The following is a 20,371-nucleotide window of genomic DNA, read 5'->3' as shown; positions in this document are numbered from 1 at the left end:
TTTGCATTCTGGACATCCAGCTTCTTTTAAATAAGTTAAGATAGCTTCATTGGTTAGAGCATGGTGCTGATAATGCCAAGGTTGCAGGTTCAATCCCCGCAAGGGACAGCTGCATATTCCTGCATTTCAGGTAGTTGGACTAGATGATCCTTAGGGTCCCTTCCAACTCTATTCTATGATTCTAAGTGCTGATCAGATGGCTCATGCTCAGCAACTGATGTGCTCAACCAGCCCCACAGTTTGAGCAATTTCTAATCTTCTCAACAGTCACAGAGTAGTATAGGTCCCCTGGGAACAGCACTGAACTACAACCTTTCACATAAGAAGGAAAAGCTTACAGCACCAAGTATTCCCAGGCAGCCTTCCAATGAAGTACTAACCAGGAATGATCCTCGCTTAGTTTCCAAGCTCCAATGTATTCAGAATTACCGTATATACCCGAGTATAAGCCGACCCAAATATAAACCGAGGCACCTAATTTTCCTACAAAAACCTGGGAAAGCTTATTGACTCAAGTATAAGCCGATTCACCTTTGCTGCTGTGGAGGAGGAGGAGGAACGAGCAGCCCGAAAGCAGCCCTTTGGGCTGCTCCTTCCTCTTCCTCTTTGCCAAGTTTGCATTTATGCGAGCAGTTCAGGAATGGAACAAGCTGCCTGGGGAGAGTAAAGAACCACTGTTCTTGTACACTTCTTAAGGAATGGTTGACTGGGGAGAGCGGGTGGCGGCACAAGCGGAGAGAAAGGGCTTCTTTCTCGCTGCCCCCACCGCCCGCCTCACTCGAGTATAAGCCGAGGGCAGCTTTTTCAGCACAAAAAATGTGCTGAAAAACTAGGCTTATACTCAAGTATATACGGTACATTCACACTTCCCCCCTCACAGTATAGTAACTGGAAAATAGCTTTCATGAATTATAATTGTCTTCCAACCCAGGAATAGAAAGATATTGTTGCTGTTATTGTTATTGTTTAATAATAATAATGATAATTTGGTTCTGTGTCACTCAGCTTCAGGGGCAAATAGTGGTGAGGATAAAGAGAGTATTTTCAGCAGGAAAATAGTATTAGGGAGAAAGTTACCCCTCCCCCACTATTTACCATTTAGATAATGTTTTATCATGTATGTAATTTTTAATATGCATCTCTTACTTTGCATTGGTACTGTCTGCAGTCCTGAAGTGGTTTATCTAACATCAGATGACTTACTTGCATACAGTGCAGGCAAAGCAGTTAGGATGATAGGTCTTCCCAAGAGCAGTTACAACTTCTCCTTCCACAAACTCCCCACAGCCATTGCATCGTGTCCCGTACATCCGCTGGTAATCCACAGTACAAAGGTAATCTCCATTCTTAATGAAAAAGCCACCTTGAGCTAAGTCGCACCCGCACACTGTAGAGGAAAAACAGCAACAACAACCAATCAAACAAACAAGAACAACAATCAATGGAACATCAAGGAGTTGAAAATTGCATCTGTTCATGAGTGGCTGGTGGAACAGACTATTATGAGGGATGTACTGGGATGCCAGTGGCAGCCCACACAGGAACAAGATATGGCTTTGGAGGCACTACTGAGCTGAGGTGTGAGCACAGGCTTGGAGTCACCTGTAAATCCCAGTGCATATCTATAGCAGTGGGGGATTCATGTTATATTATTACATATTATATTCTTTTTTCTGCATGATATCAGATTAGTTTATAAAAGCAGAAATCATTACAAATTCAAACTGCAACTGTCAGTTCTCCCCCACCCCAATCTTAATTTTAGTGAAGATAAAGCAACACAAAACTCACCCTTGTTGTTTTCAAAACTGATTTCAAGCATATCAGAAAGTAGGCCTAGTGCTAATTAATTCAGTTGATTTTTTTAACAATTCAGTTCTTCAGGGATCACCCAGTTAGCTACTATTCATATAGAACTTTTAATATACAAACTACATTATCAATATCTCATTCAATCATTAAAATTATTTGATTTTACAGAATCAGAGTGAAGCAGAGGACCAGTTAGTCTATGCCCAATCCAGAAATTCAAATCCAATGCTCCACAATCTACCCATGTCAAATACTACTTGTCCCTTTTGCAGAATTGCATATTTTACCCTACCTCTGTTTTACCAAAGTTATCCTACCAAAGTATTGAGTTCTTAACATCTGTCAGCACATTTATATTAACTACTCTGCAATCCAGTGAGGAAGTAGCTACAATTACTCTCCTGATTTGAAAGAGGAACGAGCTGACAGCTATGGACAAGTCATTGTTTCCTCCTTGTCACCTAACACTATTCCCCTCACTACACACTATATCCTCTCAATAGGTAATATAAATTGCTATATCTTGTTGAAAGATGGAGGCATCTGGCTTGCCATGTCTGAAATGAGAATGCTGGACTAGATGAACCTTGTCATGTTCTTATGAGTTGGGAGCTTAGCTTCACAAATGAGCTAATGCACTAGTGCTTCTCATTTCAAGAGATCATCTCTATGAGGCTCTTAGCAGGATGACTTCAGTAGCCTCCTTCACAGTATTTCTTTGTAACTCAAAGCTACTTTACAATGATGACACTGTCATCTCCAGTTACAAGATGCTCTGGAATCAGGCTGGTCTTGTTGGCTTAAAGTATATACACAAAACAACAACCAAGTATATACAGCATACCCCATTATGCTTGACATATTGGGCAACATATTTCCCCACAGATTAGCATATACCATCATTGTTTTATAAGGGGAGTCTGCATACTAACCAATCTGCTACAGAATACTCTGCATCTGAACAAACTTATGCAACTTTAATCACTATTTCATGGCCATATTGTAAGCAATAAATAATTTGTTTTTAATAAGACTATATGTATTATTAGTCAAATACAATTCAAAAACAGCATGTACAATGGAGTAATTCCAACCACAGCTTTCTTTCTGATTCTTATTTAATTCAGCATGTTGTGGAGTAACATTGAGGGATAAAATATTTTGGGGTAACAAAGAAGACCAGACACACTTCCGGCGGCGACGCAATCGCCGGGTGGTCGAGGGCTGCTTCGGGTCCGAAGCGCCCTGTCCATCCCGGGGGTTAGGAGCCCCGCTACCGCAAAGCGGGGCTCCGGTTGGGGTGCGGGAAGAGCGTCCCGCACCCTGGGCTCCCCGGCAGCGCCCGCGGAGGCTCCGAACCCTTCCCTCGCTCCCCCTGTAAAGGGGGAGTGGGGGTGAAGGGACAACGGAGCCGGGCTTCGGGGACATGCCCCAACCGGGATGCAAATGCGGCGACAAAGCCCGCGGTGAGCGTCTAAGTTCTACCTTTGAAGAATGGAGCTAAAGGAACCCGGTGGTCGTGAGTAAAGAATCTGATTAGAAATCGTGTTTTTGGAACGATCCGGGGGGAAGGAGAAAGGCAGCCTGCCTCCCTCCCTTCGAGCTTAAGAAACTAACCAATTTGAGTGACTACTGCTACAGAATTGGCTACAAAGTATTTAAAATTGACACATGAGACTGGCAAACTCTTTTTCTGGGAAGCTAACTAGAGGAAAATATCTCCATTTAAAGTTGCGGTATTTGTGCTCCAGCTCAGGAAAATGGCGACGAACAAAGAGGCAGGAGTAGAAATATGATACCCACTTCCTCCTCCTCTGCCAGTATGCTGGGCTTCGTCCTTGAACTGGTATTGAACTCTGGACTAACGGATGAACAGAGACTCACTGCCTTGAAGGTGGAACTGCTTTGTAGAAAAGTCAAAGTCTTGTGTGGGGGTCTGAAATGGAACCAATTGCCCACAGAGGAGGCTTTTAAAACTTTTGACACTTTGGAAGAAAGCCTTGCCAAGGAGCTGAGAGGGTGGATGGAAAGATGGAGAGAAATGAGTGAGCTACTTCGGAGAAGAAATTCGCTTTTTGGGGGTGGCAGCCCCAAGGCGACGTCAAGATTTCTTATATCCAGTCCCCGAGGTGTGAGCTCGGGGGCCAGGGACAGAGAATTAAGGTATTTACAAGAAGAAAAGGAATGCTACAAAGAACCGAAGAAGCTGAGAGATGATGAGATGGACACCTCTGAACTCGTGGCAAGGAGAGGTTTGGACTGTGCCTGGATCTGTGGACGTTTGGAGAGGGAAGCTACATGGAAGTTCAGTGCTGATGCCACCAGGAGAAGAATAATGGACAGAGGGGGTGTGGGGTGAAGCACTAAGTAAAACTTAAAGTAGCCTGATATGGTAAATTGAAATCGGAGGGTGAATACTGTCAACAATATTTTGTTATATTTTTTATTCGAACATGAAAGGAGATATTTCAAGCTTTTATGTTATTAGCAGTAGTCTTAAGGATAGAAGAGATAGATTTGATGCGAATGATTTGTGAAGATCTGTGAGGTGGAGTATGAGTAAAGTGAATTTAAGTGGATTAAGTTTATGGATTAAGAGGATTAAGATTAAGATGTAGATTAAGATAAGAAATCGATAAGAATAAATGAAGAAGAATTACGACGAGGTATTATTATGACGATGCATTCTTAGTAAAATGTTGAAGATATAAGTTGAATGTAACTATACAATTGAATTTAATTTTCTTTTTTTTTCTCAGGAGAAATGGTTATAAAGTAGATTAAGGATACAAATTCGAAGGTGAAAAGGCAGGGGAAGTCAATGGTCAAGATATGGAAATAGGGAAATTTTTTTTTTTTTTTTAGAAAGATGCAATAAGAAAACTTGACATTGTTTGTATTTGTTTTATTTGTTTTGCATTTGTTTAATTGTAGGTGTGGGTGTGGGTATATGTTGTTATAGAAAAATGCCAATAAATTCTTATAAAATAAAAAAAAAGAAGACCAGACACTATCCCCCACAACTGAAAAACCTGGTGTTCACCTCTATGGACATGAGTGATCTGACACCAAGTAAAAGTAAAACAAAAGGAAGTGCCATGGTCGGATCACTTCCTGGTGCAACTGGACTTCTCCGCGACCCTTCCACTCTGCAGGGAGGTGGGACCAATTCAGGTCTGCCCCTGCCACTTAATGGATCCAAATGGTTTCCAAAGAGTGGTAGGGGGTGTTTTATCCCATGTAGATTGCCTTTCAGCTGAATCCTGACAAGACAGAAGTACTGTTTTGGGGAGGTGGGGGCGGGCAGATGTGGGGGACTCTCTGGTCCTGAATGGGGTAACTGTGCCCCTGAAAGACCAGGTGCACAACCTGGGAGTCATTTTGGACTCACAGCTGTCCGTGGAGGTGCAGGTCAATTCTGTGTCCAGGGCAGCTGTTTACCAGCTCCATCTGGTACGCAGGCTGAGACCCTATCTGCCCGCGGACTGTCTTGCCAGAGTGGTGCATGCTCTGGTTATCTCCCGCTTGGACTGCCGCAATGTGCTCTACGTGGGGCTACATTTGAAGGTGACCCGGAAACCACAACTAATCCAGAATGTGGCAGCTAGACTGGTGTCTGGGAGTGGCTGCCGGGACCATATAACATCGGTTCTAAAGGATCTTCATTGACTCCCAGTGCGTTTCCGAGCACAATTCAAAGTGTTGGTGCTAACCTTTAAAGCCCTAAATGGCCTTGACCCAGTATACCTGAAGGAGCGGCTCCACCCCCATCATTCTGACCAGGCACTGAGGTCCTCCTCTGAGGGTCTTCTGCTTATTCCCTCACTGCAAGAAGTGAGGTTACAGAGAACCAGGCAGATGGTCTTCTCAGTAGTGGCGCCCGCCCTATAGAACACCCTCCCTACTGATGTCAAGGAAATAAACAACTATCTGACATTTAGAAAGCACCTGAAGGCAGCCCCATATCAGGAAGTTTTGAATGTTTGATGTTTTAGTATGTTCTGATATATGCTGTGAGCTGCTCAGAGTGGCCAGATGGGTTGTTGTTGTTGTTGTTGTTGTTGTTGTTGTTGTTGTTGTTGTTATTGTTATTCCAAATCAGTTTTAAATGCTCAGTTTGCCAACAATGTATAATGAAAAATTAGTAATAGTCAAAGGTTTCAACCATTTTACACGAGAGAGTTAGATTTTCTTGTTTCCGAAGATACTCTGCTTAATTATCCAGAAAAACAAACCATGCAAACCCCTCCCCAAAAAGCAATCCAAGCACATAAGGTTTTATTAAAGTCCATGTACATGGGAAATATCCCAATATTGCATTAAATAAATGAGGAAAACAAGACTGTCCAGTAGCACCTTATAGACCAACTAAGTTTTTTCTTGGTATGAGCTTTCGTGTGCATACCAAGAACAAACTTGGTTGGTCCCTAAGGTGCTACTGGACATTTTTTTTATTTTTTAAATATATTTCTACTGCGTCAGACCAACACGGCTACCTACCTGAATCCAAAACAAGCCTCTTATGGTCACGATATCACAATTAGCAAACCCTTCCAAAATGCAGTATGGTTTGACAAACCAAACCATATAGAACAAAGTAGTACTGGGTATATCATAAGACAAATGCATCTCAGGTCATTACATGGAAACAAGGTAATCTGATTATTCATTAATAATCAGGCAATCCTTGGCTCCTTCAGGAGGAAGGCTGGAATGTAAATCTAATAACAAATAAAGAGGCTGTATTCACACTGAGCAGGCACACAGGGCACCTGGGCACAGTCTTGCACACTAGAGTGAGATGTACTCCCTTTCTATTTAAATGATAGTAATTATTTATAAATGTGAAACTATACATATAAATTAACATGTGCAAATTTATGAAAAGCTATGACCCCCTTTCTGAGTGATACAGTTCTCTTTTTCTTGGTGGAGATGCTTAAGCGGCCACCCTAGCACCCATAGAAGTAGGGTGGGGATGTTCACATAATTTGTGTTCACAAATGGCAAAAGAAACTTGGATTGCCTTCTGTTACTCAGTAAAAGTCTCTCAGCCAGAACTCAAACCTCTGATAAGGACTCGTAATTTCTAATGCCTTAACCGCTAATAAAAGCTCACATTGCTAAAAATGGATATGATACTACACTCCCTAAACTGATGGGAATATATAGAATGCCTTCTCCTCCTTTGGCTTCCACATAGCTAGGCACCCACTGTAGAGTGATCACTGCTCCAGGTTATAAAGGGAGTTAGAGTAAGGACAGAAGATGAAAGCAGTCCAAATTTAGAGCCTTCCCAGGGATGGCAAATCCTCATTAAATGCACTTGTGAGTCGCATGTTCTCAGAGAGGGGATTGAAAGGTACAGTCCGAGAACTTTCCCCAGCAGTACGCTGTTATAAATTTGGAAACCAAATCCAAATTTATAGCAGTGGGCTGGCATAACACAGAGATGAATCCGATTTCTTCCTACTCCTTTCTGCAGGCTAGAATTTGATTTTAATAGCCAAGCCCCACATTCAATTCACACAGAGTACGGAGGAGGAATAGCTTTATAAACAGAGCAGAGAAGCAGCAGCAATTTCTAAGTGTGTGCCCCATTTACGGGACTTTAGAGCTGGCTGGTGTTACTCTCAAAACAATTAGCTTTTCAGCAATCTGATGCAGTTTGCGAGGTCCTCCCCCACCCTTCCTAAACAGAAAACACTGGTCACTTCCTCCAGCAGAGCTTTCCCCCACCCCTGCTGCAGAAAAGCTCAGCACTTTCCCCTTCTGGCATTTGAAGCTGTCAGGATTTGTTAATAAGTATGGATGACAACTCAGCCACATGCACTACAAAACAGTACATCCATCTTCCTTTCTCTCTCTCGCCTTTTTGGTATCCATCCAAGATAATCAGCACTAATAACTTAGGCCATTTTAAATGTTGTTTCAGTGTTAACTTGGCCATGCATTGTTTACACAATGTAATATACAGTGACTGAAAGCCCAGTCAATTAGCAAATAAATATTAAAAAAACTTGTGGGCAGGCTTTGACCATCTCCATGAATATGTCACATGGACAGAACACTAAAGTCATAAAATGTGATCCTAGAAGACAGTGGGAAAAGTGATACAGTGGTACCTCTGGTTAAGAACTTAATTCATTCCAGAGGTCCATTCTTAACCTGAAACTGTTCTTAACCTGAGGTACCACTTTAGCTAATGGGGCTTCTAGCTGCCGCTGCGCCGCTGGCACGTGATTTCTGTTTTCATCCTGGGGCAAAGTTCTTAACCTGAGGTACTACTTCCAGGTTAGCGGAGTCTGTAACCCAAAGTGCTTGTAACCCAAGGTGTTTGTAACCCAAGGTACCACTGTAATTCCATGCATGGTTCCAGGACTATTGGGTATCTTGCTTATGAAGAACTCAATGCTAATCCTTTTTGTAGCAATTCCTAGTAAGAGCAATATGGAACTGAATTGTATACATGATCAATAACCAACTGAACTGGGTTTCACATTTAGGTAGCATGCAATAGTTTCTAGTGGTGCTATGCACACTCCAGGGCACAGCTGTAGAAATAGAGATGGTAATGGCAGCTTGGGTTTCATGGACAAGAAAAAAGTGAAGTGTGATAGGAGATCCTACAAGACTTTATTTGATGAAAGAAGCAAAAGATTATATGTGAGCCATATTTGCAGTACTTTCTGAACAAAGCATCATTTCAAGTGCAAACTTACACTTCATAAAGGAACATATTCTGATCACAGTTTTCTATTTTTCTTTTTTTCCCTTTTCTTTTTTGCTTTATAATAAGGCCAAAAATAACTAAGGTGGATGTCAGGTACCTTTTGTGTGTTCACTTCCCTCCCACTTGTCTTAGGATGAGTTTGAATATCACCTTGTCATGATTCATTTGAGGTGATCCTACTTCTGATAATGGAGCATTCATTCACTAGAGTGCTCTTCAAAATCACTCCTGAGATGAAAATCACAACTTAGCCTTGTTGTCTATAGATGACTGAGTTATGGTAATGCTGCTATGCCTTTGGAATTCTCTGCATAGGGGTTGATTTGTGAATAGGCATAAGGGTAAGTCTTGTGTGGCATGGCTTGGCATCCCTGAAACAGTTGCAGAAAAAGTATATAATATTAGGAGCTGCTCCCAGACGAACCCTCACAAACCCCCACTGCTTGGGATGGGAAGAGGGGAATCCATTTGGGTCACATTATAACCTGAACCTACCAAATTTGCACTTCCTAAAATAGTATGTGATCTAAAAGGTAACCTTTGAAAATCACGCTTTTCTGAATTTTCCAATGCAAGTCTCCAATCAAAAGAAATGTGGGCAAAATTTCATATATAATGGGAAAGAATACATAGCAATGCCTATATTTGTGAAAATAGCATGCAAAATGCATATTAGATTAAAAAAAACCTGCTTGCAAAAATTTGTACAGTAGGTAAAACTACATACAAAAATATATTTATTAGGAAAAATTCACATTAAGATACTGACAATATTTGTGAGGACATTCTTTAAAATGCAAACTGCTGCAATGAAATGACCAAAATGAAACAGCCAAGTTGACAGATTCACCCATCCTTACCCATTGCAGGCATTTTGTAATACAACACCATACTAGATCAACAGGAACCTCATATTATCTTTCATACTGAGAACAAGGAGAGTCCAATGAGAAGACAGCAACCCCATATGACATGAGGAAATAACTGAACAATTTAGTTTTTAACATCTTGCCAACACCAACAGCAGGAACCAACAAGGCAGATAAATCACACACACCCATCCCAATGCTGCTATAGCAGGTGACTTTTACTCCAAGATAGACAAGTTAGATCCAGTAGGGTAAGTATAGCTGCACTTGTCATTCCTGTACAAACATGGGATTCAACCAGACTTCTTCCACTCTACACAACTGTGCAGTAGCGATCATTATGTCAACATGTATTTCCCTCAAGATTTAAAGAAGCTCTTTCAGTAAATTTCTACAACAGGCTATCTCCATAGTATGAGTGGTTGGTGTCAGTTTTCATCTTTTTGACTATCTCAACTGTACCTTTCATGTCAGACAGAAGGAGTCAAGACAGACAAGGGTCTACAATCAACTGTTACAAAAGAAAGCACAGTCCATTTAATTAACTTCAATACAATACAGCATGGAGGGTGTGTGTGTCATTCTGCTGCAGTTTCCCCACACCCAGGTCCAACAGTTAGTCAAGAGTGAGTGCAGTTACACACCATTCTTTCTTGATGAAGCTAACATCAGTACATACTCTTTAGGCAGGCATCCATCATAAGGGGGCCAGACACATTACCAAGAATGTATAACACACTATCAAAAACTATACAAGAACAGGTAGCATGTCTGGCAAGATTTTTCTTCTCGTGAATGTACAAAAGAAATCCCACCATTATATTATTAGAACCGCTCCCCTAAAAAGACACTGTGAGGATAGCTCTGGAAAGCAGCAAAGTCAAACATTTGTGAAGGCCCCAGGAACAGGAAAGGGCTTACAACAACAGCAGTAGAATCACTGAATCAAACACTTAAGATGTCAGCCTGAGAGAACTTGGGGGGGGGGACACACAGAAAGGGGTCTGTGATCACTCAAGTCTGCCTTCACAAATGAGCACTGGTTAAAGCCCATGAGTTTTGGTCCTGTTCACCTCCTCCTATTTCCTCCTCCTCCAGTATAAGAAAGTCAACAAAGCATTCTTCACCAGACACTTTGTTTCTGTTCTGGATGGAGAAAGAAAAGAGACAGAGGTACCTCTTATGGATCAATAGCAGGTTAAATCAGAGCAAGCAGAAGGTAGAAGTAATTCACTGGCCTCAGCAGGGAAGGGCGTGCCAACCTGTTGGGATAACTTTGTCACTTCTCTGCAGTTCTGAACTCCTTGCCTTGATTTTGGGACTTCTTAACCTTGGACCAGTTTCTAGCCTCAGATTTCCTGTCATTTAGCCCAAGAGCTGCTGGGACTCATTACATGCTGCTGATCCTGTACTGTATCTCTTTTCTGCCAGAAGACAGATTTCTTCCTTACTGTCAAGGAAGAGCCCCTGTCATTGTGGGCTGGACAGGAGCCAGGACATAACTAGATGTGTAGTTGCTTTCAACATGACATGCCTACTGATTTTTTTAAATAGCAGCCAGACATGGAAGAGTGATCAGGATTGGGACCATGATGCACAATCCACTTAGGCTTGCAGTTCCTCCTGCCCATGATGAGCACCAACCAGCAAAACAATCTGCACCTTATTATCTATGGAGAACAAGAGCTGCCTTAAGTATTCAAGTGAATCAAAACATTAAATAAATATATAAATGAAACCTATTTGAAATAGAAATGCTGCTGTAAATCTCAAAATTTAATTTGGTTTCCAGAGACCTCAAGTACTTCTGCTGGGAACCAAGGTCCTTTCAGAGTTCACCAAATGCCTGAATTACTATTAAAAAACAATCTTACATAAATGAACTTTTCCATGATATTCCAATTTTTCTAGTTTCACCTGTATGCTTAGTTCTTGCCTCCCAGTGCTTTTCAGCTACAGTTATGGTCAGACACAGCAAAGAAGATTTCATGCTTCTTTCTCCACAGAACTATTTTCCATGTTGGAAACAGTTCAATATGAAGCACCTCTTTGCTTGACTGGCTTGTAACTGAGCTCTTATACAAGGGACAATTGCACATTCTTCACAAATGTGTGTAACTGAGTCCTGTTGCTGTGCTTTGTTTTTAAAGGAGAAGCTACCTTGGAAGGGAAGAATGTGGAGCAGAGTAAAAGAAGAAATAGAAATTCTATCTGCTGTTTCTCCATATGAAATCACCCTATGTGTTTTCTTCTTGCTGGGTTTCTTTATTTCTTTTTTAAGTGTTTGCTAGTAATTTCCTTTGCACCAACCAGATTGCCAGTAGTCAACACAACATTATGCCACAAATAAGGAATGGTTGTGAATTTTGGGAGCTGAGGGAAACAAATGCCCATAGTTGAGAATAGGCACACTAATTATGAGTCAAACCAAATTCCTAGATTCCTACTGCTGGTTTTCCTTCTCAAAGGGTAGGGAGAAAATGGCAGGAGGGAAGCGGGGAGGCGGTGGAACATTCGCAAATAGGCCCAGCCCTTCCAAGTGTTGAGAGACTTCTCAGTAAAAGGTTAGAAAAACGGGGCCTTTCCAAATCATAACTGGCATCGTTCACCCATTTCTAACATGTAAAACATTTTACAAATATCACATGAAAAACTGGCATCTGCCCTCATTGGGAACAGATTCTGAACGTTTAAATTAATGTAACTATGTGAAAGTGGCCTAAGGAACTATACTATGGTGAATAAGGCCATATATCAAGCACATTGCAGATACTGTTTCACATTAGACCATTAGACAACTGGGTCTTTATATTACATACTATCATTGTTTTTTAATTGTCAACACCTAATTACTACCTTCTGGCTTCATTGCCTTCATTCATCACTCAAAATAAGAGTAATTCTACTGAGAGAAAGATCACAAGCGAGGTCGGAGTCAGGTTGTAATCTTGCTGCCAGTCTGATCCTAATTTAGATCACCTTTTCATCTAGCCTTTTCGTCATAATACCACCAACTGGGATTCTCTAGTTTACTCACGCTTGTGCATTTGGATGCCGTGTACAATCTGCCTGCTTTCCAACATGACAAGCAGGAGCTGATATTAATGTGGATTGCCTTCTGAGTTTGTATCATATAAACTGCCCCTTTTACAAGTTCAGGCAAGCCTAGATATCTGTAGAACACTCTGAAATATTAGAGGAGTAATGTTTTACCATTGTTTATCCAAATCAGCTGCTCTAATAAAGAATCTCTCGCATTTTAATGACTGAATTGGTCAAGTGGTCTATGGAAGCCATAAATATTTGCCCCCCTAAGGTATTTCCTTCAGAACACGTATTTCCCAAAGAAATTGGGGCTATTCCTCCTATCATGTTTCATAATGTATAAAAGCAAAACATTTCCCCTGAAAACTCCAAAATAAAAGGCTTTCATTTATTTTGCTTCCAAATGTGCATTTATCACAGTGTGTATGGTCACACAGATACTTGTCTCAGGGGATATCGATTAGCCACAGTTTCCTCCCCTGCCCCTGTATCCCTTTTTCTCTTCACCATTAAAGAAATAAGGCATCTCCTTCTGTGCAACATTAAATGGCCTTCAGAGATTCCTATAAGAGCACTCTACACAGTTGTAGGGAGTCACCTTGGGCTAGAGAGGAACACCCCCCCCCCAAAAAAAATCCTCAAGCATCACTAAGAGAGTCACCAGCACTTATGAATACAGTAGTACACAGTGCAGTGTTTTATTCTACTGGTAAGTGGGCAATCTGGTCCAGAGGCTATCCAGCAACAGCTACATCAGACACCATTCCACAGCAGGCAAAGCATATCACAGCATGGGATAATCACATCACACAATGACGGCAGAGCTTTAGTCTGGAGGGAGGTGGGCCATGTATAGAATAAAGTTGCATCCTCATCAACTGCCACACCAAGTTTCTCTACACCCCCCCCCCCTACAAAGCTTAAATGAGCTCTGGTGGAATACTTTCCTCATGAATAGAATCTAATTATGTCTTCTAATGCAGCCATTAGAGGTGAGAATAATACATATTGTTATGATGTTACTGAACAATACTGTTCATAAATACTGCTACCAAGATATTAAGTCATTCTCAGCGGTGCCAGACAGTCTGCCCTCTGAAGAATTTATTGATAGAGAACCACAGAAAGGTAAGCTGCTTCTGATAACAGTATATTCAGAGTTCAAAACTACTAGTGAATTGAATAAATCAATAGCATGGAAGGCTCTAAATTTAAATCTTTGGGAAAGAGGCTTGCAAAGTCAACTTACCAATTTCATGTCCAACTGGAAACCAGATGTGTTTCTGATACAGAGACCAGCTGTGTCTGAGGCCAGTTTAAAATGTTACTTTTAATTATAGATGGAAAAGTGGATATATTGCATTTAATCCTGATTAGTATTTTTTTTTAGCATTCTTCATAAACACTAAATAATGAAACTGGGGGGGGGGGGGTTTACCAAACTTTAGCATTAAATGAGAAGCCTTAGAATCATTGGAAAGAGAAATATAATGTCATGCATTAAACAATGAATCACTCACTTGAAAGGAGTCATAAGGCTTTTCATATATTTTTAAAGAGTGGGGTACTATCCATTCTCTTATATATTTGCTTCCCCTTCCTCACTTGGCTCCCTTCCAAGTGTGCAACGATAGACTGTACTACTGGATTGTTTATCTAGAGCTATATTCATGCTAGCCCTGTTCCAGTGGTAGCAGCCCATAAAATGGCCCAATTGCATTAGATGACCATTGCTGAAGCCAAGTAGGTTAGGGCTTGAGCCAATAATTGAACAGAAGACTGCCTCAGAGCTCCGTGTGCACTTCTCTGATCTCTGCAGAGGAAAAGAAAAACATAAACGAGATAAACAGCACATCAAAACAGTGCAACTGTCCTTGCTGCAAGGGCTAGTCCTGTTCATGTCCAAAAAAAAAAAATCAAAAGAAATGTTTGATGCAATGCTGGAGAACAGGAGCAGCACAAAGGCTGCAGGAAGGTTTCTGTGTTTGTACTTCATGCGCTTTATTTTTAAAGAGCTACATAATCACAACTGTGCTTGAATGGTCCAGCGAGGGAGCCCTGCAGGAATCTGGCTTCACTAAAAGATTAATACTGATTTTAGTTTAGTGTATCTCAAGTTTTAAAATAGTATCCCACGGAAACATCTGGTAAGTATGATGCAAAAGCCAAAACAGGTCACAGACGTAAGGGGCCTCCTGAATTAATTAAAGAGCAAGCAAACAAAAACAAACCACTGTCTCCCAAAGGATATGTTGCAAAAGCTTCATCTTCTTTTTCTGGATCACCATGGCCAATACAGTTCGGAGACTAACAATTAAAGAATGAAGGGGTCAGGGAACTGTGATGTATGCTCCAGTAAAAGAAAATTCAGATTGTGTGTCTGCTTAGAGCAAACTGGAGAGCTATGTGAGTTATGATTCCTTATCAAGTTTACATACCTGATCATGCCAACATTCCTAAATATGAAAATATTCTGAAGTCTTAAATAGTCACTTGATGGTGTCTTGCTATATTGTCCTAAATAAATGTCTGCCATCAAGAGTTACACGAAGAGGACTTAACACCATGACAGCTCCCTCTGCAGCTTAATGGAGAGGTAAATCTTACTGAAATATTGCCTCCTGGTTGGCATCTATCTGTCTTGAGAGACAATGGAAGAGTACATCTTGGGGGATTAAGTCAAACCATTGGGGAGTTACAGCGCCTTCTGTGGCTGTAGAGACACATATGGAAGAGACATGTTTTGTTGCAGCTGGGGCAGACAAAGGTGTCTGGTAGTGCTGATGCAGGTGTACCGTGGCGTTTCTTCTTTCTGTATTACTCCCACAATCATTCCTCCTCTGGTCACTGCTGTGGTTACAAAACCTGATTGATTATTTATATTGTCTCCTATGAATAGCAATATATGTTGCAAATGTGTCTTCAGAATGCACCCCCACCACCACCACCAATTAAACAAGAATGGCTGCAATCATAATACACAGAGGCAAACATTTGGATTTAATCACACCAAAATCATGTTTCAGTCCACCTGATTCAAATCGTGCCCACCACACAAACTTCAATATAGACACCCATTCCCATCACAGGAACCCTTGTGTCAAGTTTGGCAACCATATCTCGAGAGTTGGCTGAACCTATGCCAAAAAAATTCCTCAGGCCCAGAAATTCTTGCTCTGTTCTTTGAAATGTATAGCTGTTGATGAAACTCTGTTGTTATTGGACCAAGTTTAGGAAGTCCTCGGGATTCTTAAAGCTGGCCAAGAGGCACTAGGAATTTGAATTAATTATACTAGATGGATAATCATGTATGACAATAAATGTCATTTGTTACTTTAACACACACAAGGTCAAGAAGACATTGCAATAGTCGTAACATTGTCAGTAGGGCACTAATTGTTATGGGAACTTAGTACCTTATTCTATCAGTCAGCCAATCCTTCTATGACCTGGTTCCCACGTCATAGAACTCATAGTGTAAAACAAGCTATGATGTAATGTGAAGAAGCAGCAAACTCAAGAACACCACTCAAAGGTTCTTGCTTCTGCTACTGCCATAATAAACCAGAGTGTGGCTTGTTGTGTCACCTGAACCCAAACTTGTGATTTGCTTCCTTCAAAGATGACCTCAACTCTCCCAGGTGTAAAGCCAACCACATATACAGTGAAACAGTGTAGATATGTTAAGAGTCTGGTCCAGTACAATTTCCTTGTCTAAGAAAAACTGAGCACTGTACAAGCCAGCTTAGCCTGTACCTACTGGTAAAATATCACATTCTTCATCAATCAAAGTTTTTAATAGCCTTCCTTCAAAATTCTAGTGTGTAATTTCTTTCTTAGTCCACTAATAAAACAAGATTTTCTCCCCACTATAAAGGATAATGAAGTGCCCACACTTGTCAACCTTAAAGCTTATAGGAATAAAATAAGGTTTAATTTGAAGAAGATTCTTATAGCCTGAGAACTTATCAATTTTTGTCTCACACATGCTGCAAATGTTGTTCATCTCATTGAGGCTATCAGCCAAGCCACATTAATTTCTTCAAAGAACAGCAGATGGGACTAAAAAATAAATAAATTGTTAGTTATGTTATATACTTGATACACTATAATTCACATTACATTCATAAGATATTGTAAGACAGAATGTTCCGTTCCTTTCATCTGACATCCCCACTGCAGCACCCAACTCAATTTTCTATGTTGTTTTCTCTGCTTGAGTTATTGGATAAAGCTGGCTGACAGAGCAAAGGTCAAAAGATCTAACAGACCAGCCACATTCCAGATGGTTGCTAAGGAGTCTGCTTAACATGGATTCTAGTTTTTCTTCTTTCATGAAGTACAGCTGATCCAATTTTTTACAAAGTAACTCTAGATTGAAGTTAAGAGTTTAAGAAATCCCAGATCCTAAAGTGAAGACAATGAGGGCTCCCAAGCGTGTTTACACTACTGAGAAATGCCCTCATTGTTATTTGCTGAAAGCCTTTTTGCCTCCCTCTTCAGATGACAAAAAATCCAGAGTGGTTTACCTACAACTGATGAGAACAACATTAAAATAGTAGAAATGGCATGTGGCCTATATAAAGAAGTGGTGATGCTGACAGTTAATCTCACTAGTGCCTTCCAGGGCCAGTCCAAAACATTTTGCTGCCTGAGGCAAAAGACAAAATGGCACCCTCCTAGTCCATCTACAGAAGCTGGCTGGACTGGAAGTTGAATCTTTACTTTGTAGTTGGTGACATGATAGTCAATGCACTGAGGGCGGGAGGCTAGCTTAGAGGGCACAGGGCATGACATGCATAACTCTGCCTCCAACAGAGCGGAGCGGAGCAACCAAAGACAGGTGACTACCATTGTCCTGGCATCCACTGACTGAGGTGTCCCAGCTGGTGAAGCAGCAGTAAGTGAAAATTATGATTATGGCAGTTTGGCTTCCTGGCTGCTGTTGCTTTGCTTATTCATGGGGTAGCCAGTTCTTAATGGCCTCCAAGAGGAGAAGAACTAAATTAATAATGGAGATGCATATGAAAAGAAAAGGCTACACAACTCAGAAGGTGATAGACAATAAGTTTGTCCTACCATTCTGAATTTTGTTCTTAATTTATGTTCATTTCCAAACAAAAGGCAATTATGGTAATTAACCTGCAAAGAAGCCTTCAAGAAAGTCTTCCACAGCTTCTCATAGTTGTTATTTGGAAGTACTAATTTGATTGCCATTTGTGACCATTTAATGGCTTGTGATCAGATTGGACTGTTTTTGTTTCACAAAGAAGACTGTTGGAAGATTCCAGTATTTGAAGCAGGAACCCCAGAGCTGGGAAACTGGACAAGCGAGAGATAGTGTCAACTGTGATTTCTCAGGCTACAGAGTCTTCTTCATGTGCAGAATGGGGAATGGGTGTGCAATGTTAACCCTTTTGACTGGCAGGCACTATGAAGCTGCTGGATTGGCAGACGTGGTAAAAATACTCCAAGTCTAGACTTCTGCTTTGTCAGGGCAATAGAACCATTGATTTGTCAGAAGCTCCTCCAACTCAGGCTACTGATCTTAGGGACTCTGAAGTAGAGAGCACATCTCCTAGATATATACTGAAGAAGAGCCACATCCTTTGGACATACCCAGAAATGCAAATAAGATAAACATTAATATTTTGCAGACAATCTAATAAATGAAGTTTGTATATAGCAATGCTTAAGAGTTTAGTATTTTGAAAATAAACTTATGCACATTTTGAATAATACTACCCAAGTAGAACGTAATCGTTGTTATTATGCAACCTCAAAAACTGCTACTTTAAAACAGAGTTGTTAACTACCCCCTCTTTAAGTATAGCTTGTGGTCAAAAGCTGAATGACTGAGATTCTTTGCATATCATCATGAAGAGTTCACTTCCTTAAGGATAACCACCACTATTTCTAGCTAGCTGGTTCTTTATCAGCATTCAGCAAGAGCTAGAAATAGCCGTAGTGTCTCTGATCATAGAGCACTGGCATAAAAACACAATGGATGCAGACCGCTTTCAATTGGTACAGAATAGTTCAGGTCTACTTCTAGGATCAGGGGTTATAATAATACTGGAATGTTATTTTTGGGAGTCTCAAGAGGGTTTGCTGATTTATTTATCTTTAACACAGAGGAGAAAGACATACTATCACTTCTAGAAAACCATTAGACTCGATCTGAGCTAATATAGATGAAGCTGGCAGCTGAGGGGGGGGGAAGCACTGCAATAAAGTAAACAACAGAAAAGAAATTGCAGAAAAGAAAGCATTGTAAATAAATGACATTTTAAAAACCACATACCGTATATACCCGAATATAAGCCGACCCGAATATAAACCGAGGCACCTAATTTTCCCACAAACCCCTGGGAAAGCTTATTGACTCGAGTATAAGCCGGTTCACCTTTGCCGCTGTGGAGGAGGAGGAGGAATGAGCAGCCCGAAAGCAGCCCTTTGGGCTGCTCCTTCCTCTTCCTCCTTTGCCAAGTTTGCATTTATGCGAGCAGTTCAGGAATGGAACAAGCTGCCTGGGGAGAGTAAAGAACCGCTGTTCTTGTACGCTTCTTAAGGAAGGGTTGACTGGGGAGAGCGGGTGGCGGCACGAGCGGAGAGAAAGGGCTTCTTTCTCGCCACCCCCACCACCCGCCTCACTCAAGTATAAGCCGAGGGCAGCTTTTTTCAGCACAAAAAATGTGCTGAAAAACTAGGCTTATACTCAAGTATATAAGTAGATTCTCTCCAAGCCTCTGCGAATAAAACATTTTTCACCCACCCCACACACTGTATTTTGTTCATCTCATTTTGAGACCCTCGGTCAAGTCACATAATTTTCTTCAAAGAACAGTCTCAGCAAATGAAACAATTTTAAATTAATACTTTAAAAGATAGCAAGATTGATTTTTACAGCCTGGATGCTATTACACCTCTGACGATCTCAGCACACCTGAGAACAGGTTTGAGAGTTTTGCTGCACAAACCTCAGCTACAGCTCACAGTTAGTGAGAAGAAAGCTTAACCACAAGCTCCAATTCAGAAGGCATGCTAAGTCAAACCTTGACTTCAGCATAGTGCAGGAGTGAAAAGAAAGCCAAGCAAAGAGCAGAGTGGCTGCAAACTCCTCTCTGGAAGCAACAGAATATGCTCGTGTAAAAAAAATATGCATCTTTCCCCAAACGAAAAACTGCAAAGCAGTTTGCTGTATAAACTTGGAGATGAAAAATAGTTTGGAACACATCAGTTATCACACAATAAATGTATCTGTCCTGCTTAAATTTCAGCATGTGTTGGAAATCCTTGATGCTGAATGTGTTACATAGAAGTACATCCTACTGATTTCTAGAGAGACTTGGCTTTGTTCTAACTAATGTGTTTAGGATCAGGGTGTCAGTCTTTGATTAATTCTGACAAGTGTAGCCTCAATCTCATGTCTGGCAAACTATCAGAGCAGTCTGTCAGTAGTGGAACAGCTTTCTAATCAAATATTCAGTTTAGGTGAATGCGTCACTCATAGCAGCATCAACCTGTAGTTTTTTAAAAAATAAAAAGCTACAAGCGCAACATTCATTTGGCAAAAGTAACACCATCTATTCTTACACTTTATAATGCAGAGCCACATCTAAATTTCTTTTACCCTTGGAGAGGTTATTCACCCTTCTCCATGTGACTGCTTGGGCTGCTTGTATTGCAAATTATTAATCTGCCAGCAGCTTTTAAACATCTTCATTAACAACCACCCATAGCAAAACAAGTTATCCACAAAGTTGGAATGAGAATATATTCTATTAAGCTACATCAGGGCAGTCAATGATGGCAGCAGGTATGAAATCCTGTAATAGAACTCTAAAAGAAATATATACATACATATATAATTTTATTTGTACGCCACCAGCAAAGCTGCTAAAGACTATAT

At 40.8% G+C, this 20,371-nt stretch overlaps 1 protein-coding gene across 35 annotated transcripts in view; it reads right to left on the bottom strand.

The window, feature by feature from the left end:
* ABLIM1 (actin binding LIM protein 1) overlaps positions 1-20,371 on the bottom strand; it is a 215,613-nt gene that overhangs the window by 100,597 nt on the left and 94,645 nt on the right. For all 35 annotated transcript variants that reach the window (XM_033149611.1, XM_033149600.1, XM_033149597.1 and 32 more), the window contains exon 3: positions 1,204-1,387. In XM_033149611.1, the coding sequence (XP_033005502.1) occupies positions 1,204-1,310 (107 nt within the window). In that variant the 5' untranslated portion in view covers positions 1,311-1,387. The remainder of the gene's footprint in view (positions 1-1,203; positions 1,388-20,371) is intronic.

The sequence above is a fragment of the Lacerta agilis genome, chromosome 5 (genome assembly GCF_009819535.1).
Source record: "Lacerta agilis isolate rLacAgi1 chromosome 5, rLacAgi1.pri, whole genome shotgun sequence".
In the NCBI taxonomy this organism is placed as follows: Eukaryota; Metazoa; Chordata; class Lepidosauria; order Squamata; family Lacertidae; genus Lacerta; species Lacerta agilis.
The sequence above is the reverse complement of the archived record's forward strand: the minus strand, read 5'-3'. Positions and strand labels throughout refer to the sequence as shown.